The sequence below is a fragment of the Anas platyrhynchos genome, chromosome 6 (genome assembly GCF_047663525.1).
Source record: "Anas platyrhynchos isolate ZD024472 breed Pekin duck chromosome 6, IASCAAS_PekinDuck_T2T, whole genome shotgun sequence".
NCBI classification, from domain to species: Eukaryota; Metazoa; Chordata; class Aves; order Anseriformes; family Anatidae; genus Anas; species Anas platyrhynchos.
This window is the reverse complement of record NC_092592.1, coordinates 34,183,764-34,211,128: the sequence shown is the minus strand read 5'-3', so window position 1 is coordinate 34,211,128 and position 27,365 is coordinate 34,183,764. Positions and strand designations below refer to the sequence as shown.

At 41.0% G+C, this 27,365-nt stretch overlaps 1 protein-coding gene across 2 annotated transcripts in view; it reads left to right on the top strand.

The window, feature by feature from the left end:
- Nucleotides 1-27,365, top strand: part of HSPA12A (heat shock protein family A (Hsp70) member 12A) — an 83,284-nt gene that overhangs the window by 6,947 nt on the left and 48,972 nt on the right. The window contains exon 1 of one of the 2 annotated variants that reach the window (XM_038181286.2): nucleotides 15,640-15,759. The exons of the other annotated variant lie outside the window; for it this stretch is intronic. Coding sequence (XP_038037214.1) covers nucleotides 15,732-15,759 — 28 coding nt within the window. The 5' untranslated portion in view covers nucleotides 15,640-15,731. Of the gene's footprint in view, nucleotides 1-15,639; nucleotides 15,760-27,365 lie in introns of those variants that run through there. 2 annotated transcript variants of the gene reach the window in all.

The window sequence follows — 27,365 nt, the reverse complement described above, 5'->3', positions numbered from 1 at the left end:
TAGCTGACAGCAGCAGCCAACTTCCATCTGGTCTTCCTTCCTAGATGACACCCCACAGTTTCCGAAGATGCATGACAGGCAAGGAGCTCAGGGTCCTCCAGAAAACAAAACAAAACAAAATCAGCAGACAGAAACAGGTTGCATGAGCTGCTAGGGGAGTACACCTGTGCCCTGCTGCTATTTGTCCCGAACTCAAATACAGACACAAAGCAGTTTCAGGCCATGGACAATACCTGATCTATGCAGGTGCAGTGAAACTAGAGCTTCCAAGAAGCACAGACATGCTTTATGGTTAGCTACAATGTGCCAGGAGAACCCAGCAAATGCCATTCTCTGGCAGCAGGTATGTGATATGTTCCCTTGCAAAAACTGGGCACTTCTAAACCAGCTGAAGAGGTTGCCGTGAAGCTCTTCTCTAGGCCCAGAAAGCTATTTCCAGTCTGTTATGCCTCTTGATGTTTGCCTTTAAGACAATTTTCAAATACTTTCTGGTGTTTAGCATATTCCTCTTTATCCTGTTACACCTTTTTTAGTTGTAGTAAAAAATTACCTCAAGCTACTCTGAATGTGACTCCATATTTTTTAGATTCTTGTCAAAGATTAGATATTGCTAGTTTCACCCATGTTAGTTAGCCATTGCCTTCTGAAAGTAATCAGATATGTACTACTCAAGCACCTTACTCATTTTTACTTCTCTCTGAATGCCCTCCAAAAAGGCTTTGTTACAATCTTTAACAACAAGGATTTAATCCTGTTTCCCAATTTCCAAGTCATCTTAATGTAGCTCTACAAATAACTAGTAACATGAAGATAATAGCAGGTAGAGCAAAATATTAAAAGAGCAACATGATTCTGAATAAGCTGTAAGTGTTCGTAAGAAATAATTTTTTTAGTTGCTCTTTTGGCTTAAGACACATCCTGGAAAAACAGCACTGCTAATGTACTTCATAGCAAACAAAAAGACATTTAGAGTTTTCAACAAACTGAATCTGTGTGACTATTGATGTGAAAAGCAAAATGTGTATTTGCTGAAAGTAAGAACAAGATATGTTTATCTGTAGAAACCTGTGATGTTTATTTCAATGGAGGTTTTCCAAAAAAGGTGAAAATTTGTGCTTCTGAAAATCTTTTCTGTACCAGAAGGCAACAAGGAGCTGCTGATGTAGGTTTTTACCAATATCTGTTTATGCACATAGTTATGTATTAGACACAGGCAATTTTCTGTGTTGGCTTAGGGAAGGTCAGTTTTTTTCCCATTCATGTGGAGCTGGAGGCTATTCATCCATTCATTCCCTGTCATTACTTGAGAATTTTTCATTGTCTGAGTGGTAAAAGTTTGCAGGTGGCAAAAACAGCAGACACCTTCTGGTGCATTTCTGAGCTGACACAAGTTATTCAAGTGGGAGGGTAAATAGTTTCTGCCCCATGGTGAAGCTGTCTTTTTTTTTCTTTTTTTTTTTTTTTTTCCTTTTTTTTTCCCCTTACTCCCCAAACTACTGTAGTATATAATTAGGGCTTCAAATCTGTATTTTTATCATAAGCAAGGAAAACAATCAATATTTAGCATAAGAAACAATATACAAAATAAAATATTAACTGTAATAAAAACATGTCTCTAGGTAGAGACATATTATATTTTATGGTAGCCCTTGGACATAAGTTTCAAGCATATTATACCTTCTGTGACATGTCTTCCGTATGTCTTCTCTGATATATTTGTGCTGGTAAACCTAATTCCAGTCTCTAGACACAGCTGCAACACATAACCGCCATACATTCTAACACTGAAAATAAATAAAGAAGAAAAATGGTAATAAAAGCTAAATAATTTTAAATGAAAACTTTAGAACAGACAGTACAATCCAGAAATTAAGATTTCAGGGCAGATGCTTGTCTGTCAGTGATTGCTACCTCTGAATGCCAGACATTTTTGGTTCCCTTAGCTGGATGCTTTTTGTTCTCAAAGCTTTCTGTAAGAGTTGTTCGGCTGCTGAAATGGACCAGTTAGAGGGAGGGTGTTTGCTGTTCCTTGCTGGGGCCTAAGTAAAGATGTCTCTTGTCTGCACAAAAGTGCTTCCAGACATACACAGGGCATCTTCAAGAAATAGAGAAGGCATTAGTGTCACCCTTGATTTTGTATTCATACCAGAGCCTCTTCCTATACTAACCTGCTAATGCCTGCAAAGTATGATTCTGGTGTGTATATTATTGCAGGGCAGGGAATAATTTTGGCAGTTGACTAGCCACTGCCTGTTTGGGAACGTTTGGTCTCACCATTTGATATTCTTGTAGCACGTCATTTCTTCCAGTTTCTTGGCTTACATACATAGTTTGTGTGTAACTCTTCAGGATGCCTTCTGGTTATAGTAGTGATTTGGTCGATGTCAGAATTAATGTTTTCTCTTCTGCCCTTGAACACTATCTGGTGAGTCAAATCAGGCACTCAGAGTTACAAATCTCACAGTGGAAAATCTTTTAATCTGCCATACTTGGGGGGATTTTTAATCTTTCCTATTTTTACCATTTATTTTTTATTTTTTTCCCAAGCCATCTAAGAGATCATTGTGTAGCCTGGATGTGCTTTGTTTGAATGAATACGGTAAATTATTTTATTTAAATAAGAAATGTTGAACTCTGAGGTACTATTTGTTCTCAATTAATATGAAATAATTTTATGAAAAAAATGTGATCTGTAATCTATTGTTGTACTATTAAGTTGATGAGTTGTGTGTCAACAAAACATCCTCCTAAAGTTGTCTATCAGCTCTGTCCAATCCCAACCTGAATTTCTTATATGGAAAAACGTCTTTAAGTCATTCTTATCATGCACTTTGAACCCTACTCGGTTCTTACACAACTTATGTGACAGTATGAACTGAACACTTCTCCGGGTCAGAGTGTCACATTTAACAGCTTTGTATCTGAGGTGTAAGTGTTTAATTCTGTTCTCCATCCATCTTAGCCTTTTATTTATTTCTTGCATCTGAGCAGTATGTGCTTTACCAGTGACAACATGCTTTTTTTTTTTTTTGTTGTTGGGAACATTTCAGAATTTAGCAGTGTGTACAGGATATTCACATCATGTCCCTGAAGTTACCTTGCATTTGTTTTCCTCTTGCATTGTAGGACGCTGTTGCTAATCCAAAATATAATCATCATATGTTAACGAGTGTCTCCTGATTTTAGCTACGCATCATATTTCATAGTGTTGTTTGTCTGAAACATTGTCTTTGTGATTCTGTAACACTGGGAATAAAGCAATGAAATTGCTTCAGATTTACACTCCTGGAATTGCAAGCAGAATTTGATTGATTTCCTCCACAAAGTGAAGCTTGAGCATTAACTTGGCTAAAGAAAAAGGTCATATCAAAGGGCACAAATTAATCAGCTGGGACAGTGCCATTAGCTATGCACTAAGCACTGGCTGTGGATTTCTGCAGCTCCTATCCTAAATTTTTTTTGACATGTTGAGCACCATGCATGGGGATGCTGAAAAAGCAGGGATAGTGAGAACAACATGGAAAAGGTCTGAATATTTAGTCAGTGATTGACTGCTTATAGACTTTTGTGGAAAGCACTGAATGAAATCTTGAGGCTACTTCACTTATGCACAGGGATAAAAGGTAAGCTAAAGATGCAGAGATGCAGTTTTGCTATAAAATTCAGGCCTTGGGACAAACAGGGTTTGGGCTGAGCAGTGTGGCCTTTTTGTTGCCCTTGTGAAATGTGGGGACGTGATCACAGATTTGTTCTCTCTGATCAGTTCAGCTTTTATTTTTGATTTCTGTTGATTGTTCTTGAATTTGGGTTTTGTGGGGGGTTTTGCTTCTGTTTTTAAGATGCATCCAGTTCATCACCAACATTGACAATTGTGGTTTTGGATCCTATTTGGATCTGTGGTATGTGTTTAGGCCTAAAGGGGCAAATCAAAATAACATTTGTTTAAGAACGTTACCGGGTTCAGGTTTGTCTGTCAAGTCAAAGTCTGTGTACAGTTGTTTTCCATTTTGTTCTCGCCTGAGTATGTTTAACTTCCATTGGCTTTAAAGAGGGTCATGCAAGGTTGTTAAGGGACAAAACAAGCACTGCACAAATGAAATAGATAATGAGAGTGGAGTTTCTGAAGATGATGTTGTGCCATTCTGAAGATGTCCTTGGCTGTTTCAGAATGCTTAGATAGCAAGAGCCGCCAGGAATGCTTTTATCATCTGTGTTTGCCCAAGAGTCTGCAACCTTTCCTTTCAGATGCTGGCCTTACACAGTTTTCTGTGCCTCTGTCACCTCTTGAGTAGATTAGTGTAGTACACGGTATCGTGAATAATGCACCGCAATCACTGGAAGCTTTGGCTGCTGTGGAAAGTGGTTGCTGCCGTATTTGAAGAGGTTGATTCAAGTGCTCAAAGTCCTGAACAGTTTGAATCCAGCATGATTTTGAAATCACCTGTCTGGAAGGCCTAACTGCGGGAGCTGATGTAACTGCAAGAGCACAGGATTATAGCCTCACCCTTCCTCCCTCCCCTAAATCTTAAGGGAGTTAGATACAAGGAGTTAGGGATCCTTGAGCCCATTGACATGGGGTCATTGACATAGCTTCCATCTTTTGCACATTTGAGCTTTTGATCACAGCCTATTTTTCTAGTCGTGTAAGGGTTTTCCTGAAGAAATGATTGATTTCAGTAGGAAGGAGTGAGGAGCCTTTATTGATGAAATTTCAAAGAGTTTAATTTGGGCCTTTTTAACAGAGTTTTGTAGCTCCTGCCTGCAGGTTTGTGGGGATGGCTGTCATGCAAACAAGTATGAAGTTTTGGTCCAACTTTTTTCTTGTACTGCAAAACTACATGCCCTTGTTCCCAATTGGTTACTTTTAAAACATAAATCTACATTTGCTTTAAGCTTTGTATCATAAGCCTATTTAAAATAGATCTGTATATTAAATCTGACATCACTGCAGTACTGCAGCATGTATTTCAGATTATGTTACACTGCAGAACCAAGCAGAGAGACAGCCTGGCACTTTACCTGAAAAAAAAATACTAAGTAGATCTGTATCCTTCAGTAGGTTCATGCTATGTTGTCCCCTCTCTTTCCAGATTCAAGCTGTCTTGTGCTGCCACTAACAACATCTTCTGAATTCTGAACAGACTTTCTGTTTTAGAGGATGTCTTGGCCCTAAAGAAGTGTTTTCAATAGATGTTTAAAGGTATTTGAACACCTCAGTGCCTGTCTCCCATGAGCCTTGCGGCTAGATGGAGTCCTCAGCTCCAGCATTCCCTCAAGAAATTTATAGGGAAGAGCTGGGCAACCAAAGTCCTCACAGATGTCAGCTGTGTGGAGAGAAAATCTTACTAGGCCAAGGCAGTAACAGCAACTGTGATAGGACTAAGATGGTCTCTGGGCAAGCAGGCACTTCCTGGGGGATTCCCAGAAGTGGAATTTCATCTGGAATTAGAGGCTTTTGTCTAAATAAGCACTGTGAGTGCGTGAACAAGAAGCATGAAGAAAATGGTAAATGAGCGTACAGAATGCTGATAAATTCTGAGAATGACTTGGAAAGGTCTTCAGCTTCTATATCCCTTTTGCAAGAGAAAGTTTGTCTCTTTGTCAGAACAACCATTTGTCTGAAAGCAGGGAAAGATAGGCCCTGTTTTTTTCCATTGTGTACATCTGTACAGCGAGTCACCTTTTGGCTTTGGCATGCTCAGAGCATCTGGAAGGATCAGAAGGAGCTAGCAGTGAAAACATGGGAACTCTAAAAATACTGCTTCTGAACCCAAGACACCAGCTAGAGATGAAGCTGCAGGCAGATTACTAGCTGTGAAGGAGTAGCAGCATCTGCCAGTTGGCAGTAACTTAGGTACCTGCATGCTTAAAAATATGCCAATGCAGCACTACGAGAAAGCAGTGATCCCAAAAAGATGAATGAGGGCCTTGAAAGGGGCTGGTCCGTACCTATTAGTGCCCCTGCTCAGCTGTGCTGCTTGAGAAGGGCCAGCCAAACACAGAAACACTAGAACCAAAGACCCTTTAACAAGGAGATTCAGCAGTGACTTGAAAAGATCTATGATTGCAGCTACTCATCTAGTATTGTTTTGCCTGTAAACATCACATCAGGAGGGAGTTATGGTATGCAACCACGTAAAACTTGTTCATACATACCACAAAAAAAAATACATATTTAAGTACAACTGATTTCCTTCTTGATAGTAACTGTATGTCCTTAAAGCTGCATGTCTTTAACAGTCCTTGAAATTTCAAATACCTGCAGGAAGAGAGTTTTAAGGGAACTATCTCAAGGTAAATTTAGTATTTGTTCCAGCAAATATCCTTATAATTGCAAGCAGAGTATAAAATCTTGCAAAAGCTCTCCACACATACACATGCACAGAAACACACATTACAGGGGAAAATGTGCCAATGAGTTTGTCAGAGAACCTAGACAGATATGGAGATAGCTTTCTGGCTGGCTTTGCAAAGCAATTTTACAATTATGTCCCATGATTTTTCAGTGAAGGTTAGGTGCCTGGCTGAATTTGAAAATAGAGATGGTCACCTAGCTATCTGCGAGTGTTCTAAATACTAGACATTTGCTCTTTCAGGTGTTGAACATCTTAATCTCAGAGAAAATAACAGTAAGGTAGACTTTTTGAAACTCTAAAATTCAGAATTGGAGTGCTTCTGAACGACTGTTTTCCCTAGCTTAGTGAGAGATTGCGAGTCCTCACAGCACCCATGCAGCGCTATGGAAAATGAGTTACGGATGCCTATGAAAAATGGACTTTAAAACCTCTTGTTTGGGTTGCTTTGAGTGCAAAATTGAGATGATGAGAGTTAAGTGTGCTGCTTTTGTAGTAATTTAACATCTAGCACTGAAAAGTTTGAACCAGGAAGGCTGGCTATAAATAGCTGTTCATGGCAATGGTTGTGTTGCTCACATGTCCATTGTCTGCATAGCCAGTTTATGACTGGGAATACAATTTTAAGTTAATGTTATTCCAGACCCATTTATCTGCAGAAAATGCCCCTCAGATCTTGCATCAGTGAACAGGAAGATGTATTTGATACAAGCACACTATTTTCCCTGTAGCTATATACAGTATTTCATGTCTTATTAACATAATATATCCAATGTGAAGTTTATAGGCCTTGACAGATAGCACCTCGGGTGAGAGAAAGGATGACAGAGAAAATTTACTTTTACAGCGTCAGTCTTTCTGGATCTGTTCTTGGACATCTTGACACCAAAGGCTATAAACATAGACTGGAATCCGAAACCTTTTCTGCAGTAACCTTGTTTTAGAAAACACTCTTCTTACCTCCTCCTGCTTATTTCTCTCTCAGCAGTTGTTCCTCGTGGTACATTCCTTGCCATGTGCTCCTTCTGTTTCTTGAGCAATGCCTTCATTTTTTTGTGTGTTGTTTACTACCTGTTTTTATTGAAATCATGCAATCTGAAGACCTACTTAATGCTGGTACAAGAATTGTGTTAGCCAACCATTTGATTTGATGTAGGCTTGTCTCCTCCTTTTCTTTTCTATTTCTTTGGCAGAAAGCTTTTGCAGGAGGAGGGCTGTGCCCGTATTGAGCACTGCATTAAATTATACTTCAGTGGCAGTAGTTTTGTACATTCAAATTTAAAATTGCCCATTCTTTATATTAGTAAAAGAAGGTCACTACTGTCTAAATAACAGAGCAGTCATATGCAAGCTCAAGGCAAAGGACTGAAAATATGGACTAAGCCAAAAATATAGTCCTCCGAAAGAGACATGTCAAATGGATTTAAACAGTATTTTTACACATTTCACTATTTATAAACAGTGTCAAGTACTTCTTTTCACGTGAAAGGTTATGCTGCCTTTCTAAACAAACTGAGTACAGCTCCCTTTAGTGATGGCTTTTATGTTGTGCTTGCTCCCTGTCAATTTTCTTTCTGCTGAACTGATTTTAAAGAAGCACCTACATTTACTTTCACTGCCCTTTGTTTCAAAGACAGGACACCATGGATGTGTGAACACATTAATCTCTGTACATTTGATCTGTTTGGGTTTCTAAATGTCCTTGCTGAGACCTGCTGTTGTTGCCTGATCCTGAAAGCAATCTAGTCTCCCTCTCAGCATGTTCTATCCTCGTGTTTTCTTAAAACCAAAAAAAAAAAAAACAAAAAACAAACAAACAAAAAAAAACTGCAAAAAAAAAAAAACAAAAAACACAAACCCTTCTATTAAGTAGCAGACTCTAAAAACATCTCAATCCAAATTTTGTGACAGTCTTTGTGGTGCTGTGGATGAGTTTCTGGTTAATGAAGCGTGAGCTCAAGAATATTTGAAATATTACCAAACATTACATCCCCTATTATACAGTTTCCAGATATGGGGACAGCTATCATCAGTGTTTGGTGGAACGATTTTAAATTATTGAAACCAATGGGAGATTTCCATTGATTTGAAAAGACTTCAAATCCAGCTGAAAAAAGTTGTGATCACAGTTGCCATCATGTCTTAAATAAGAAAAGGAATGGGCATATTTTTGGGGCCTGCAAAAATTCTCATTTTATAAGATACACATGCAGAGATATTATAGTAAAATAATTACTTTTCACTTTTCCCAAATGATAATTTTCACTAATAAGTAAATAAATAAATAACAGATTTTAATGTAAATAATGGGGTCAATATTTTTATTGCAAACAATGGGGTCAATATTATGTGATGATTCTTTTGCAATGAAAAGGCAAATTAAAATGATTATACTTCTTTAAGGAATTAAAACAGCTTTACGGTGATTAAGTTTTAAAAAGAGGTGACATTTAAAGTGTTAGTTTTTCTCCTGAACAAATTCTTGGTTTATTCAATTACCAGGATCAAGCACTTTAATAATGATTTAGCCTAAACACTTAGAGGAATGTCAACAAGATTCTTTTCTGCTGGCAAAGAAGACTGAAATAATAAATCATTACTGAAAATACCACAAGCAAAATCAACAGATTTTTTTTTTTTTTTTTTTTTTTTTTTTTTTTTTTTTTTTTTTTTAAGAAGAATGATGTTTCTTGCATTGTATGTTCCACTTGAAAGATTTTGGTGCAAACTGTCATATTTAAATGAAAATGGACAAATAACAGCATTCTCCAAGTCACTGATTTGTTTCATCAAAGCAAGATTTGAATTACTGCTTCCGATTTCAATTGCATTTGTAAGCCAGTAGAGCTCTGCTGTCTTCTTTCTTTTTCTTTATCTATGATTGAATTCTGAAGTCGGGGACAGACTGTATTCTTGTTTACATTTGTGTAAATACAGGAAATAGCTTATTTTTGTTTCTATTTTTTATGTACCCATTGTAGTAATTAAATCAACATTCGTTTATAGAAACTATTTCAGTGATGTTAATCTTGTATAGGATTAACTAATTTTCTTAAAAGAGTCCTATCTTTGTAATATGATTGTTGAGTTGTTAGTTATTACATAGTTTGACTTTTTCATTACTTACTACTGCTCAAAATAATTCCTCACCTTTGCAGGAATAGTATGACTTACAGATTCACAGCCTTTATTTTTGAACGGTTAGAAATCTTCAAAAACTGGTGTCAATGTTTTCCTTCAGAAGGAGTTTACAACCAGTGATAGAGTGGTATAATCTTATGGAATTGTCATCTCTTTAGTGATGAGGAAGAAAATACCATCAGAGGTCTCATCTGTTTCATGCTGAGATAGATATCAAGATAGCAAGCAGAAAGCCTCGCTCTGTTCATTTGGGATATTAGATACTTTCATTTATGGATGTGTGCCCTCATTAAGGATTCCAAAAATAGAAGTATGTGGTAGTTAAAAAAGAATGTGCAGAGACTAGTGGCACATAAAGATTTTGAGGAAATGTTGGTGATACTCAAGATACTGTTAATCTCAGATATTTTAGGCAAAAGTAAATATATTACTCAGTCACTGACTGATCTAGTTCTTTAATTTTTCCAAATGTGTTAGTTATCGGAATGTTCTTAAATGTTTTGTAAGAACAGATTGCAACAAGAGGATTCATACTCACATATCCACTTCCACTACATCTTGGAGTATTTCTATTTTTTCTTCATATCTGTGTAATTTACTATGCTTTATCTACCAATGACTGAATAAATAGTACCATTGTAAGTCCTAAGCATAATTTCTATCAAATATATATTTTTAAAGTTATGCTCTGAAAAAAATTTATCACTTATATTTGAATATTACGTTTCAAGACCATTTCTAAGGCAAGTCTTTATAAGAGACCTTTAAGAGTTTAGCTTTTTATTTTTGGAGAATACACTTAGAAGCAAAAATCAAATCATATAATGTTCATGTGCATGAAATTTTAAAGGTTGTAAAGCCTATGAAAACATGTATATTATAGTAAAAACATTTCCAGTGTTCACTAGGCACCTTTTTTGAATGTCAGAGCGCTTTGGGTTATTTTTCATTTTCTTTCAAAATCTAAAATGCTTAGCGGCCCTGCTGCCTTGCTGAATTGGAGGTTGGTGAATTCATTAAGATTTACTCCAGTAATAATCAATGTGTTTGGCCTAAGGTGTAGGTATAGATTCCCCTGTGTACTTTAAGTAGTTTCTTGTAAAACCAATTGTGTCATTTATTGTTTGCTCTATGACTTTGTTACGCTTCTTCTGCATTTCTTCAGTTGGCCTTTAAGCTTGCTTTATTCCTCTCTACATGTATCTGTCTGCGATGACTTATACCTCCCAGATACGGGGTGAGATGGATGTAATCTAATGTGCGCTGTAGTGCCCACTCTTCTGATCCATTCTGTACTAATCTTGACGATCTAGGTTGATATCCTTATATTTATGTATTTGCCACACAGTTTCTCAAATGGCTTAGGAAAAACACCACCCATAACCAACCTGACGTGTACCCACATGGAACCTCAGTGACAGTTTCCCTATGAGTAATGAAGCTGTGGAAGCTGTGTATCCTTCTAGTTTCAAGTTTTCCCCTTGGATAAAGTTTATTTGGAGCATCGTGTTAATTGTGCTGCCTATCTTTCAATGTGTTGCCTTTTCTTTCTAATATTTACTTGAACAACAGGAATTGGACCAGGTAGGAGCCTGGTAACTGTAAATGTTTGATATCTTTCTGTGATGATGTTTTTATGTATCACAGGTGCACAATGAGAGATTATGCTCCTCTGTGACTTGTCAAGGTTGATCATTTTCTGAGTTGGTTCTCCTTTACACTGTCAAATTCATTATAATCAGTCTGGTACAGGATATTTTTAAGGGTCCAAGTTACTACTCACACTACAAATAACACTGCAAATTTGGTATTGCCATTTAGTTCAGTGAAGCAGTCTTGAAAGTATGGCTGTGCACAACAACACCCGGACATGCCTCCTGAGGGGTACCAATGCATTCCCTTGAGCAGAGGCCAGAAGAAGTAGCGTATGCAGGATTTTGGTCTGCCCAAACTGGAGTTCCTCATTTTTGCAGGTGGCTGCTGCTTTTTTTTTTTTTTTTTTTTTTTTTTTGTAGTCACCTGCCACTTCTGTTCACTTCAGTAGAGACCAATGTGCTCATTACTTATTTAATCACTGTTTATGTTCACAGGAACCAGATAACAAAGCTAGGCTTACGGGTTGATGCACATGCAGCTTTGTTACTTTTGGGAAATGAGAACAGTGTGATCTCATGAAGTTAAATAATTTATTTTTTATACAACCAAGGTAGAAGAAGAACAGTGAATTTAAGGAAGAATTGAGTTCAGGACATACAATGTGAGTGGAAACTTTTTGGGACTCAATCCATCTTTTGCATTGTGCACGTTCCTAGTGTTGGGATCCACAATAAAACTCTTGAATATTTACTGTGTGTTACCACTGGAGAGACAGTGCAGCATTCAGCATATCTAAATTATATAGTTTGTAAAAAAGGTGTAAATACAAAACAACAACAAAAACAGTGGAAGCAGTGGTTAGTATTGGGCTTCCCTGTCCGTGTTTGAAAGTACTCTCCAAATGAGTAATGTATTGCCAGAGATTCATGGGCACAAGATCTGCACTTTCAGTACCTACAGCACAGCAGGTTTGTTGCAGAAACCTCCTGCTGTGAAACGGTGAAGAATCCTGTGCAGGTTCTGTTCTGAGAATGAGCATTTCCAACTGATGCTGGCATACCAGGAACGAGAAATGTATAAAAGAGAGGCAAAAACTGCATAAACCGTTCTTTTGAAGAAACCCTTCATATTTGTATGTGCTCATGTATTTCTCTATTGAAAAGCTGTGATAGTGCTGAATAGCTTTTCTTCTTGTCTTTATAAAGATTTCTTGAGTATTAAAATAAGAGGAAAGGGGAAGATATCAACTCCATCTAGGAAAACACAGATTGCCAATTGGCTCAGTAATGAAGTTAATTTCTAAGTTATTAGTACGCAAACCAATATGCAAAGCTAGAGAGGTAAAAGTGCTGCAAAGTGGAAAACCATACAGCTGGAAAGAAGGAGGAGATTGCAGTAACTGCGCAGATGACAAAAACATCAGGTATTATACGTTTAATGGTGCTCCAGAAAGTACCTCAGAGGAGTCTTTGCAGTATGCAACCATTACCCTAGGTATTTTAATTGAGCAGGTAGACATAGCGTTTTGAGGGATTCCTGAGCTGCCAGTACAGGAGGAATTATTACCTACCCTCGCTTCTTTTGCTTTAAATGCTTTGTGGCTTTTAAAGATCCCACTTTCCCTGGTGCTGGTATTGGGTATGTGGCACACTGATCTCCACGTCTGTAACAAGATCTGTCCATCTTGCTGTCAGACGCATTAAAAGCAATATCCAGATGCCTGCATTCCTTCCAGGTCTCTGTGCCTCGCGTCTTCAGCTTGCTGATTCTCAGTGCTACCCAGCAGCGCCTTGCCGAATCCCCATCATCATGTGTGAGAAGCACGTAGCTCTTTTCACTGGCTGGCCACAGTTTGGTGCAGCACTCACAACATGTGAATATGGCCCTGAGAGGGCACTGTAGTGATCTTCAGCCTTCTCATGAAATTTTCATTGATGCTAATGCCTAACATCTATGTGGTAGCTCCATTAAAATCAGAGTGAGGTTCAACAGCTATTATTCCTGTACTGTCAGTTTATGCTGGCATATCTGAGCCCCTTGTGTGATGGATTGAATGGTTTGAGGCTGCAGCTTTCTAGAAATCACCTAGGAGAAGTGCTCTGTGGATGCAAAATACAGTCTATTAAATCACTGTTCTTGATTGCGTTTGAGAGGTATCAATCCCGAGTAGGTGCTTGAGAGGGAACTTGAGCAGAAGGCTATCCCAAGCGTCCACGGTAATCGCATTTCTCTGCATAGTCACACTAATACCGTAATAAATACAGGACCAGGTGCTTGAATTTAATGCTGATGGGTGCCTTGGTAGTCTTACAAAAACACTGTGACGTTTCAGAGTCAGAGAAAGGTTCTTCCTTTGTGCTGCTACTCCCTTGCAATGTACTAAACCAGCTGATGTTGGTTCACTGAGAAGGAGAAAAATTTCTTTCCAGATCCGTACTGAAACTGAACCTTGTGTAGGGGACAAGCAAATTAGCTCATCTATGTGTTCATTAGAGCAGGTGTTCAGAGAATGCAGATGACTTTACTTTGCTGTTCTTTTCAAAATCTATCTGCTGTACTCTTACATTTTATTTATTATATTTAGACTCGTTTCCTGTTATGCTTATAAAATTTCAACCATTAAAACCACAGACTCCAAACAACATATCAAGAAGACCATAAAAGTGACAAACTTCCCAAGGAATCAAAATAAAGTGTTTCCAGCCCCTGAGTGGGCTTATTTGTTATGGTAACCCTTTCTGAAGGTGTTTTTTCTTTCATATGAAATATATTTTTAATTTGTTTTCAATGGAGAGAGTTGACAGGAAAAAAATAATGTATGGTTTTATTTTTCTGTAGTTTTCAGCATGATTTAGTTTTATCTATATAAAGCAAAACACAATTTAGGGTGTCTTAGTCCATTGTTTTATATTTTAGATTGTGAGTCTAATTTTTTTTTTTTTTTTTAACTTGGTTCCTCTCATTAGATTTGAAAAGGAGATGCTAAGCTCTCTGGGAAAGGGTCTTATTTCTGAAACCAGCAGTCACATGCGTTCAAATATTCTCCTGCTGCATTATTCAAAACACCTACAGCTGAGCGCGTAACTTAGGCAACCTGGCTTGATACTGAATAATGTAGTCACTGCCTTGACATTCGGAAAGATGTCTGTACCCAGCAAATGCTATTTTTATGTGTGTTGTCTTGTTGCTCGAAGCATCACATGGAAGACTAGCCTGCATATAATGATTTTTTTTTTTTTTTTTCCTTGAGAGTATACGATTCAGGTCTGTGTTTGTTTTTCTTGATTGCTTCTTTTGCTTCTCCCCCTTCCTTTGTTAATTATCTCAGTGCCTTCTAAAGGGTACGATCAATTGCTATTGAAGTGTATTTAACCCGAAGCAAAACTTTGTTGCTATTTAAGTCTCTTGTCAGGAAACCCAGCATTGGGGTTGTTTGGTTTCTTATTTCCGAGGCCATTTAATGGCAGCATAAATATTCAGCCTGACTATAAATACGTAATTAAAGCAGCCCATTGGCCAGATGTTCCCCTTTGTTGCATGGCATGGTGCAGGCAGCAGCAATTCCAGTGCACGCCGGCCCTGCTCCTGGCAGATCCTACAAGCGATCCCTGTGGCCGGGGATCTCCCCAGGGAACCACGCATGCAGCTGAGGAGCCTCATGCCATGAGCTGCTCAATCGCTGCTGGTCCTGGGAGCCTTCATGGCGTGCTCCTTCCCTCCCTGCTCCTCAGTGGCTTGGCAAATCCTTTTGGGAGGCAGCGAGCTGGGGAGCTGAGCAATGGCTCTGGTTATGACAGCAGGTTTGGGGAGGCAATCTTCTTTTTTAGGGCTGCTGCAGGCCACTGTGTGAAGCTGTGTGAAGCAGTTTGCTGGGGTTTTACCTCCATGCCACACCTTGGCTCCTCAAAGGGAACAAAACCTGGGGAAAACCAGGGCTGTGCTGAGTGAGCAGCTGCTGCCTGGAGGGTTTTGCTTCAAGCTTCTCGCCTCCTCCAGGGTTTCCCGGGATCCTGCCTCGTCACAGCGACAGCTTCGATGGGAGGGCTCGGGACAAGCTTTGTGTGACCCTAACAAAGCCCGGTGCCGGCTGTCAGGGTGGTGTCCTGAGGCAGGAGGGGCTGAGGCAGTGCTCGCAGCTCCTGCCCTCGGTTATTTGCTCCGTGGGAGCCGCGGGCAGCGCTGTCAGAGCCCGCACGGCTGCTGGGGCTGGGAAATAAGCACAGACCCCAGAAGCAGGGGAAGGAGAGAGGAAAACACTTCCTCCAGCCGCAGGATCGCGGCCGGGAGGATGCCAGCCTCATTTTTACCCTCGGCTTTTCTCACTTAGGCAAACTCTCCCGGCTGGAGCGCCGGCGGCCGCGTCTCTCTCCCAGGTCCTGCAGCCCCCGGTGATCCCCTCCGAGCTCATCCCGGGGGGGTGGCAGAGCCCTGCCAAGGGCACCTCGAGCCCTGCAGAGCCGCCACCGCCCCCAGCAGCTCCCCGTTCCCCCCCCTCCTCCCCGTATCGCGATCAGCCCCTGCCGCGGCGGGGAGGGGCCGCGCCGCCCCTGCCAGGGCCGGGGTGGGGCCGGGAGGGAGCCGAGCCGAGCCGGGCAGCGACAGGAGGAGGAGGAGGAGGAGGTGGAGGAAGGGTGCCCGGCCATGTCGGAGAGCGAGGGCGGCGCGGCAGGTAGGGCGGCCGCCGCAATGCAGGAGCGCGGCGCCGAGCGGGGGGAGGCGGCCGGGACCGCACGGTGGAGGGGTGGGGGGCACCGCCACGGGGGTTTTATGGGACACCGGGGGGTTTGGGGGAGCACGGGGGGCTGCAGACCCGCAGGGATCCCCCCCGAGATCCCCCTGAGGCAGCGCTGTTCCGCCCCGTCCCCGGGGGTCGGCGCTGCGGCAGGCGGGGGGGCCGGGTGCGGGGACAAAGCGGCGGCCTGAGGGGGGTTTGGGGGGCTCCCGGGGGGAAAAGAGGGGTCTGGGCTGGGAATGGGGTGCCCCTGGGGGGCAGGGATAAAGGCAGGGGGTGTTTGTAGCTGTTTGGGCGATGTGGTGCAAGAAAAGCCGGGGGGGTGGGGGGAGAGGGCTGCGGGGCTCGGCTCGGGAACTGGGTATAGTGGGGCTGGATCCTGGCGGCCCCAAACGAGGTTTTTGGGTCCCTTCGTGATGGTGCTGTGCCCGATGAAACCCATCAAGGCGGCCCCTGCAGGATGGGGGAGGAGGCTGGGGAGGGATGAGGGGCCCGGGGGTGCGGTGATCTGGGTGGGTGACCAAAGCCCCGGGGGATGCAGGCACAGCCTGCTCGCATCCAACATCCCCGTCCCTGTCCCTTCCTCCCAGCAGCGCTGCAGGGAGTCGAGAAAGCTGCTGCTGAGCCTAAGGTGGCGGTGGCAATGCGGGGGGAAAGTTGAAAGGTTGAGTTTATACGGATCGTGCTGGGATCCGGGGAATGGTTGGAGTAACACAGCGTAACCGCAGTGCGTGTGGAGTAAAAGGAGGCACGGGGCGTCCCTTGCAAACAACACAACAACGCTAATTAGAAGCTAGTTGAGTCTTCAAGACGATGCTTACAGCATCTTCCCCCCCCCTCGTGTTTGTGTTCCTTAAGTGCTTCCCAAATCAAGTCTCTTCTGTCTGTTGTGTGTGAAGCTGCCTGTAGCAGTTCTCCGGCAAGCAGCTGACAAAGGCGAGGAGAGAATGACAGGTTCATTAGGCTGCTGGGTGGCAGGGAGTCCTGGGCTTTGTTTTCTGCCAAGTTGCAAGGTTAGGGCAGTGCGGTGCTGAAATCAAGTAACTCGTGGCACAGGGAGAATGCGTGCAGGAGGGATTTTGTGGGGAGGTGGAATACCAGGTAGTAAATCAATGATTTGTTATGCCAGAAACCTTTATGTACTTTCCACTCTCTGGAATGCTGAGGCTGTCAGAGGAAAAAAAAAGACTTCGGGGATAAAACGTGATTTAGGGAGTGTTGGGGCATTGACAGTGCTGAAGCTGCAGTCATTTATTGCAGCAGCATGCAATGCGCAGGAGAAATGTCTGGAGGTGAAGCAGCAAAGTGTTGCATGCGCTGTGTGCCAGTCATTGCACGGCTTTGCTTAGCGCAGCACTGCGGTATCTGCAGCTTGCTGAGTGCGAGCCTGGGTGAAACTGCTCGTGTCCAGGAGCTGTTGCATGTAAAACTTCTAATTGTACTGACTTTCAGCGCTTTTGGCTTAGAACTGGGTGGTGCTGAGCCAGCTGACAAGTTTTCCCTTATGGCATGCACCCGGTAAGGTTTTGGTCTGGGTGTTCAGTTTATTCCTGCTGGGCCAGCAGCAGGGGAGGTGCTGCCCAGCTCTGTGGCTGCAAGGCTCCCCGAGGACTGCTTGAGGCCCCAGGAGCTCTGTCCTGTCCAGGGGCTGCTTTGTCTGGCAGATGTGTGGGGTTAGCAGTACTTTAAGTGGGTCCTGAGGGCGTGAGGAGCACGTCTCAAACACGGCTGCCACCAGGAGCAGGAACAGGCTGCAGTGGCTGTGGGTGCCAGCTGAACTTGGAGCAGCCTTCAGGAGGCTGTGCAAGGAGAGCAGAGTGCTGCCTCAGCGACAAAAGAGCTGGTCTGTGCACATAAACGTCAAGGTTAGGGTTCTGCTACGCTCTCTGACCCTGTCACTGTTGTTTGGGCAATATGAGAGTTGACTGCTGTCTTACCTTGCACTCTCTTCTCCCAAACGCTTTTTACTATCATCTACTCTGACGTCACTTATTCTATCGATAACTGCCCCAAACAACCATACCTTTATTACAAAAAACTTAAAGTACTTTTAAGTTTAAAGCAATAACCACCAAAGGATCCCGTCACCTCCATTTTCTGTACCTGGATTAGTTCTACCTTTTGATGTTGTGGAAGGCGGGATTTCAGAAGTGTTTGACTTCAAAGAGTGCAACACTTACAGCCTTAGTAATGTCTGTCTGTGGCAGGTTTAGTCTGTACATATTGCAAAAGAGCAACTTGGTTTATCTGAGTATTAAAAAAAGCTATGCAGGCTCTCAGTGAACAATAATGGAAAATGGGTAAAGAATAAAAAACTGCCTTCAAATGCAGGTCCTCCAAGGAGAAGAACAAGAGCAGCCATGACCATAAGTAGGTATGAAGAAACCTTTGGGGGGAGCTTGGCTCTATTCCTTTTATTTATTTATTTTAATGTAAAGTAGGGAAGAGTTGCCATTAACGATTTCACTAAGCTGCTTCTCTTTGTGTGTGTCCATAAATACCACCAGTTGCTTACATATTCAGCTTATATTTGATGCTTTTCACTTTCCTGTTAAACAGCCTTGCTAGTTGAAAATAGAAACGGGTAAAACTCCAGGTTATGACACTGTGGCTCAGACCTGCCCAGCTGTACATGTATTTCCCCAGCGATGAAAGAGACACCAGGAGGGCTTGGAATCTGTTTCAGGATGAGTTCTGAAGTCCATGAGCCATGGCTGTAAATGTTCTGCTTGCTTCCCAGATGTTTTCCTGAAGAGTGTGCAGCTGTTTTGTGATGTAAGGCCAAAGACGTCGGGATTGCGCTCAGGGAATGCTTCTGTCAAGTATGGACTTCGGTGATGTGAAATGCCTGTAACATACGTGAAGACTTCTCATTCTTAACTCTACCAAATGTTCTGGCTCCTCGGTCATTAAATTAAAACTGCCTCTCCTCAGTCGCCAGGCACATTTTGGTCTTAAAAAGAACTTTCCACAGTTTTTGTTACTCAAAATATGTCAGCTATGACCCGTTTGCTGTTGTGTTAAGAAACATAGCGATATGCATTTAAAATAAACAAATACAAGTTTTAAATTTTGTCATAACTATTATTAAAGCAGTAACTTTGCAGTGTTTTAAAATTAGGATGGCAGTGGGTACTAAAACAGGAAATTCCTTCAAAGCCTGCCTCAGAGGGGTTTGAGAAAGGTTTTCATGTAAAAGAAAAGGAAAATGCAGTCAGTTCTAATAAAAAAGTAAGTAAATAAAGGAAAATGCTCAGAACGTGGAGGCCGGCACTCAGGCTGGACTGCCTTTGTTCTTGTTTTCTCAGTGCCTTTGCTGAGGGCTGCATAAGGGTGTGTCAAGGACATGGGAGAACTGCTTTAGGAACTGCATCGCTCTGGCATTGCTTTGCCCTGGTGCTGGCACGCTGCTGGGATCTGGTCGTGTGCTGGAGTCGTTTGGGGCTCGCTGGCCCCATTATCCCTACTGTGTCTGCTCTGCAGCATGCTGGGCACACAGATCGGTTCCCAGAGCATCTCAATTTGCAAGTACAGGAGACCTGGGGAGGGTCTTTCTTCATCTGTTTCTTCTGACACTGGTTCTTGAACGCTTTGACCAGCGCTTACAGTCTGTGCTCTGGAGATGCAGTTTCCTAGGAATTTTGAGAGGCATTTCAAACAATTTTTATCGTTTGGAGTCTAGAGAGTAGTGTGTATGTGACTGCAATTTTAGAGTAACAATTTTATGTAATCTTTGGAAGTTTATTTACTCTAGTCTCTGAAGACTATCTCTGTATTGCAGAAATGTGCCCAACCTGCTGTAGTCTTCTTGGGAAGTTATTCTCCTTAGGGGAGAAGCAAGCAGCATAGAGAGTCATCTGTGAGCACTGCTTTGGTTTGTCCCTTTCTAGATATATTTTACATGTACATCTGTATTGCTTTTCAGGACCACTCCTTAGAGGTTTGCACAGCCTCTGTGTGTACTCAGTCTAAGGATTTCAGAGTTCAGAGTGCTCCATGCTCACCTGTTGTGTGTGTGCATACTTTTTTCCTCTTGTTCCACATGAAGTCTGACGTGGGTATTTTAGTCTATCCCTCCTTTTCATAGCAATCGAGCTATTTTTCTCTAGTAAGGGATAATGAGGACATAAAACCAGGTTTCTGTAATGCATCTTTGCCACCTCCTGGTCATTGTTTGGGAAATATTTCCCAAATTCCCATGACAATTCAATGTTGCAAATTTCATCTTTGTTCAAGGGCCCTTGAGGCTTTCTCTGTACTTAAAGATCAAAATACCTGTGGTTATGGTAGGCCCCATTCCTTGTGCCAAACAGATCTAACAAATTTAACATCTTTTTCCTAAGTTTCCATGGATACCTTAGCAGAGCACACGCTATAATCAGAGCGGTAAGGCATGCCATTTACAAACGCTTTCAGTATTGTCGTGATGGGACACCTGCATTGACAAATCATCCTTTCACAGTGGCTCTCTTGCTTCCTCAGCTATGCTCATCTTGTGGTTTTAGCCGTGGGAGACCCCACTGCAGGCTGTATCGTCTGCATGTCATCGTGCAAGTGTACCTTTTTGGTGACCATCTGCTGGTTGTCGTTGGTCCCCTTGCTGTGACGTGTATGCACAGTTATGGCATTGGAATGGAGTCCTGACAGGTGCTAGTATAAAAACCTCTGGAAATCGATTTTGATCAGTGACTGCATGATTTTGTGATCTGCTCTACAAATCCTAAACACCAGTTTTTTCTCTTCTCTTCTCTCCTTAGCTTCTCTACTCATAAAGTATTTTCCTTTAAGCCTGCTTACTAACCATTTTTCAGGATCACAAAATAAAAAGAATAAACACAAACTTATTTTTGATTTAGCTGTGAAGTGTCACTCAAACCCATACACTATAAATTCACTTTGCTAATGAATTGTCAAGTTTGACGTTACTTTTTGCAGTTGTGCAACTAATGTTCCCTTATTTTCCCATTTTTGAGCAACACCAGCCTTGAAGAAAGTTAAGGGATTTATATATCACATCGCTCATGCTGACCGCTAGAATAACTATTGCTTCTTACAGTTTGCCTAGTCCTTTTACACTGTTTCCCTCTTTCTTTCTTGTTGTTAGTTTGTTTGCTTTGGGTAAGAAGCAGGGGCAGGGGAAGAGGTTTATTTTCTCTGCTGGACACAAGATCCAAAAAAACCAAACAGTGATTTTTGTTCAGTCTTTGGCCAACGTTCCTTTGAGTATCTTGACCTAGAAAGGTAAATTTAGGATTGCTTTTTCAGGATACAGTTACATCGTGAGAAGATTCTTAAGTAGGAGCTCGTGATAAAATAAGAAATGTTATATGCTGTAATATTTTGGTCTTGTTATTTAAAAGAAAAAGCAGGCAAGCAGCCCACCTTCAGCTGGTAAGCAGTGCCTAGCCTCACACGTGCTCTGTTTTCTGCGTGTGGTCCTGGGAACTGGAGCGTAATCTTATTAGTGCCATTCCTGACAACCTTGCAGTGAACCAAGTTGATGAGGTAGATGATGACAGACGGGATGGTGACAGAGAGGCAGCAGGAAACCTTTTCTAAGAAGGTTTCTTTACAGAATCTAGGCTCTCTGAACATCTGTGTGTTTTGTTTTCTGTTCCTTACATCTTTCTGGGTAGAAGCAAGGAGGGAGGAGATAGAGGACAGGAAAATACTGCTTGCACAGAGGCTAATAGTACAAGGAAGCCTGAAGGAACCAGGTTCAGAGGAGTTTGTTGAAGGGACAGAAGGTTAGTTAGTGCATACTAAAGGTATCTGCAAGAGAACTGTCTGTGGAATATTTAGAATGATCCTGGGGAGTTGTCTTACAGTACCTTGAGCCTCAGAATTTGTTGTTAGCACACACCACAACATGCATCTGCTAACACAGCTTGCCTTCCCCATCTGCATAAAGCAGAGTCAGTTGTGTTTCTTCTTGCAGTAGGGCGTGGGTGCAGAAGAGCCAGAGTTCAGGACATGAGCAGTCATTGCATGACTGCTGCTGGTGAGTTCGCTGCACTCCAGGCCCTGCTGTGTGAGCAGGCTCTGATCAAGTGGGAAAAATCTCAGGACTCATAACAACCTGGCAGAGGTTTTACAGACACAGTTATGTAGAAAGCATGGAAGCATTCTAGGTCTCTTCTGGTTCAGTTTACAAGGATTAGTGAGGTCAGATCAAATCTAGGGAAAATAGTTTAGCCTACATACCGTCAGAGAGAGAAGAGGTGAACTTAGCGCATGTGTTTGTTATATTCAGAAGGTTATTGCAAGTTCCTGTGTGTGGTTTTTAACTTAAGTTTAATAGAACAGAAAATAGGTGGTGTCTTTTAGTTTCCTTTTGCTTGTGAGGTGCAGGAAAATGAATGTTATCCCTAAAGCGAGGGACGGGATGAATCTGGGATTGTATTCTGATAGTCTTAACAATGATGGTAAAGACTTTAATGATCTTAGAAAGCTTGATAGCATAATGGAAAAGTAATTCCTCCACTCAAACTGTAACCATGATCGGAAGGGAATGTAAAAACCTAAATGAAGAAGTTCATAGCTTGTAATGAGAAATATGTCAAATTTTTAGATTTCTTTATTTTTTTTTTTAATTTTTATACAAAGAATTGGGAGAAGTTTTTTTCTTTAGAAAATTACTGTGCTCTAATTGGTATCATTGCGATGGATATATGCTCTTTGGCTGACCGATTATTATGAAAGGGTATCAGGAAACTTGGATTTGTATCAGGGATTAGCTACGGCTGTATTCATAGAAGGGAAGTACATTGGAGTCTTCAACAGACTGGATGCCTACTGGCATTTTGAAACAAAGAACTCCGGTTCCGTTGATGTTAATAGCAGTAGGGCCATTAGTTTCAGTGGAAACAGGAGGTTCTTACTTCTGGTATGAAATATGGGAGCTTTTTATTATACATGAGGATATTTAAAGTATTTCTTTGTATTCGCTTCTCTTCATCTCTTTTTTTCTTGTTGTTCTATAATTATTTTCAAAGGCCATCTTTGTATTTTCAGTAAAATGCTCTAGGTTGTCACATTACATTTGGAAGCTGTGACATCTTGTGCTTAATGCAAAGCAAAGTCTCAGCAATATGAAAAGCTGAATAAGGTTTTCTTTACCAGTGCAGCAGTTGCCAGCTAATAGCAATATGGTAAATCCTTCCTTCCCTGTTGTGCAAACATCATTAGCAAGCTTTGCTTGCAGCAAAATGATTATTGATGCTTGAAATGATATACAATGTTTTGAATGAAAAACAAAGCTTTGAATTCTGTTCTATTACTGCACGATGTCTACCCTGTCCCCATATTTCACTTGGTGCATCCTTCTTTTAGATGTTTAATCCAGAGATGTTGCCTAGATGGAAAATGAATAATTTTGTCAAAATTTTGGTATGACCAGTAAACTGGATGAGATCAGAGCCACATATGGCAGTCACTCTTACCAGCCTTGGGATGGCTGGAAATTACAGAGAAATGGTGATCAGATATGTGCAAGTGTTTGATCTGTGAGAATGATCAGCATGTGCACAGTTCATTCAGCATTCAGTTAACCTGGATTTATTGATAAAGATCAGCTACAGCAGTGGCATTTGTAGTAGGTCTGATGCACCCTGACTTACCATGTCCTGGTTTGTCAGCCAACAGACAGAGAAGAGTCTGAATGGATTTGGCATATGGAACTGTAGATGCACGTTACACAAATGGAAGAAGGATTGTTGCTTGAGGCAGGGTGGTGTAGTGCAGGAATACTCAGGAGTTCGGGAGCTTCTGGAAAAGGGTGTGGTATCTTGATCTTCCCAGTGGAGTCCCTGAGCTCAGCCAGAGGCTCCAACCTACACAAGGAATGGAACTCATTGCACTGTAGGTCATGGAGTGAAGCAATGGACTTAGGAATATCCTTTTTTACTTAAACGTTATTGTGGAAACGCTTCTTAAAATGCTGAAATTATCACCTGAAACAGGGAATAATATCGATCCTATCATTGATTCAGAAAAGCATAAGTAGAGTTTAATTAGCAAGTGTTGGGCTTGTGGTCACGCCAGCAGGATCACAGTAATAAGTGACCTTAAGATACATGGATTGGGATGTAGCATACTCACTAGGGTTAGTGAATGCCCATTTTATGGTTAGCAAAACAGCTGTAAGAGATCCAGGCCGTGAGTGCTGAAGCTTTCACCCTCCCTTGGAAGTGAGCTCTGTGAAAGTGTTCAGCAAGTGCACTTCTCTTCCCAGCCAAGCTTTCTCTTTTGTAGCCATAACTCTACTGCATAGCATGCCTGGAAAGGTCCACCACGCTGGGGTTTCTGACGGAAAACTTGAGGCTTGATACATTATTTATTTATTTTTGTTTCCTTTCCATATAATAAACTAGTGACATGAGACATGCTCAAACATTTCCCCTCTTTTCTGTCCTGGCTGGATTTCTGTGCTTCATGCTGTTTAGCAGCATATCATTGCTGAATTGCTGGTTTTATTTAAATTCTTAATTTCTTAAATTCTTACCTAGAGAGAATGCACACTTACCAAACTTTACTATGTTACTTGGCTTGCAGGACACCTGTTGTCAGTGAATCCATCAACAATTTCCCTAACATTTGAAGCAGAAAATCTTGTTGATGCATGGCATTGCTGAATTTTACAAAATTGAATATTTAATAAAAAGTTACTTTAATGAAAGTATACATTTTGTGTAGCTGCTGAAAAAACTTGTAGTGCCGACTTATTGCCTTGCGACTGTGATGTTTAGCAGCTGTTTTTCTTAATGCGGGTTTAAGCTTTCTGCCTTAAAACTGATTGTCTGGGACCACAGCAATCTTCTGTGTGGTGTTTGAGTGAATTACTAAAACTCATCTATCTGGTTCTGAACAAGAACACATTGAAGGGGATCCAAAATAGGCAGGATAGACTGATAGTCTTCCAGAGAAGACCACCTGCCATCAACTGTTTTTTCTAATGAAACAATGAGTTTGGTCCTCTAGATCTATTAGATCTCTAGATCTGTTAGTAAATCAGACTCAGCTGGACATGTTATCAGTGGAAATGTTCAGCTAAGTTTTTATTAATTTTGTCAAATTTGCTCTTACTGACTACATTCTGCGGTACTTAAAGATCAGTCCTTTGTTGCATTTTGTCATTAGTGGCATTGGAAAACTTAGAAAGTGGCTGATCATTTACCAAGAAACAGGAAAATCTAAACTGATTAGCTGCTGCAGGAAACCACAGCAAATAAACTCTTGCTTGTGCTTAGATGAAAAGAAGGAATATTTTAAATTAAATCTGCTAAACCAGCAATTGCAACTAATGTGATAATGGATATAATTCATTATTAATACTGTATCTGCTAATCCCATAATTTTACCAGTTCTCTAAGCGTTAGGGGATTTGGAAATAAGAAAGAACCTTTTGAATGGTTAAAAAAAAAAAAGTGCTGAAAAAGACAGACAGCTTTTTTCCCTTCCTCTGCTGTTCAACTTGAAAATGCACAAGACATTCTCAGGCAATTGCTTAGAACTGAAGTAACTGAAGTCAGAAAATGCCATGACATGGTCAAATTCATTCTATACATGTTTAGTTAAGCTATCCAACCCCCTGATATAGACAGTTGTATTTCAAGGTAATGTTTACAAGCAATGATGTGCTCATACTTTTGTACATAAGTAAATGAAAGAATTTCTGTTCAAAAAGTTTGCATCATATCTTAGATCAGTTTAAATAGTGCTATAAGTATTTGAAGACTTAATTTGGATTCTAAATCAGGTTCCTCCATTTATTGCAACCTGCAAATTATCAAGAATTAAACGTTTATTTATCACGTGTTATTTAGCTATATATCCTTTCATGGTGTGTAGTTTGGCACAGATAGCGATCCTTGGTCAACACAGGAGATAAAGCTGGAACTTGAGCTATGCAGGACATGATTGTGGGTTTTTTTTCTTTAAATCAGCCTCAATAAGTCATTCTGCCTTTAGGGACTGTTCCAAATACTGTGATACTGTCCAGGACATAATTTTATTTATTTATTTATTTATTTAAATGCCAAGAAGAGGCATTTACTCCCAGAGACTAGACCTTTTCTTACATGATTTTGAATCAGGTTCCTTGCAACCCTTTACCTGTTCTCTGGCTTTCTGTTAGATTAGCCAATCCCATCTCTTTAGAAATAAGAGATTTTTAAATATCCAGCTCTTGCTGGAATATTCCAGCAGTACTGCTCTTCTATGACACACATTTCTTCCCCCCCCAAGCAAATGCTAACTCACCACATGCTCCCACACGCCCAAGTTTATTTTAACACCTTTCTCTTTAGATAGGGTAGATAGTACAAACATTTCCTAATTTCATGTGCCTTTCACAACTTTTTTGCTACTCGTTAGAAGAACTCTTGGCATTACATCCAGGGTAGTTGGCCTGCAAGCATTTTCTGAAAATGCCAACCACTTGGGTAAATGACTTTTTAACTTCCTAGTATTTGGAACTGCGTTCATTCAGTTGGTGGCTCTGCAAGCTCTGGTAGTGTCAGGACCTCTTTTGACAGCAGAGTTACAACAATTAGCGTTGCCCTTGTTATTGCACGTGATTAACTAGTGGTGCTATGAAATGATATCAAATAATTTTAACTGGTGCAGTGTAATGTGACAGGTGCTTGTGCCAAAATGATAGCAACTCTGCAGAATCACTGTAATAGTATGTCTTGGTTAAAATTCCAATTTGCTGCCTAAGAAGTTGTAGCATGGTTTTCCTCTCCTGATCCAACAAAGCTCCAGGTTGGTGAGGTGTAGGACTCATTGCAGAATTCTTGTTTAGCAGGAGCTGACATTATTCTTATTTGCGGGAGTGGCGTATGACTTAGATGAAGTGTAACAGTGAATACTAGTGCAGAATGGTCATGTTCTTGGAAATATCTTTCTTTTTTTTTCTGTTGAAAAAATACTAATAAATCACAAAGAGTTTAACTTTCCAGCAGAGTTGAGCAATTGTTGAGAATTGGAAAGACTAACTTTGTTTGTTTGTTTTTTTACAAATTCAGCCTTATGCATAAATTTTCAAGAGCATTCTGAAACTCAAAACAACTTATTTTAAAGATTTTGGATGAAAATATCTGAGTCTTTTTTTAAAGTGTTATTTTCTATGGGTAGCAAAGACAGCCCTCTGGTTTCTGCTTAGTACATTTTCATTGCTGCCAAATATTTTTATACTTGTGGATACAGCAAGTGTCTTTGTATACATTTTTCTACTTCTGGATAATCACAAGTTAATTGGGTCAAATAAATTCTTGACAGAGCTCCACCCAATTTAGTGTGCTGTCATTGACTGAATGTGAACGTCACAGTGGTTGTTTAATCGCTGCTCTCTGAGAGACCAAAAAATGTGTATGTTGCCACATGGGATTTTCTGAGTGTCATACAGAGCTATAAATAGTTTTGCAAGGTACACCCAGGGAAGGCTGATAACTGAAGACAGGCTGGAAAATAGATCGCTGAAACAGGTAACAAAAAAAACCTAGTAACAAAGAGGAATAATGAAAATGCAGGTAGTGATTTGA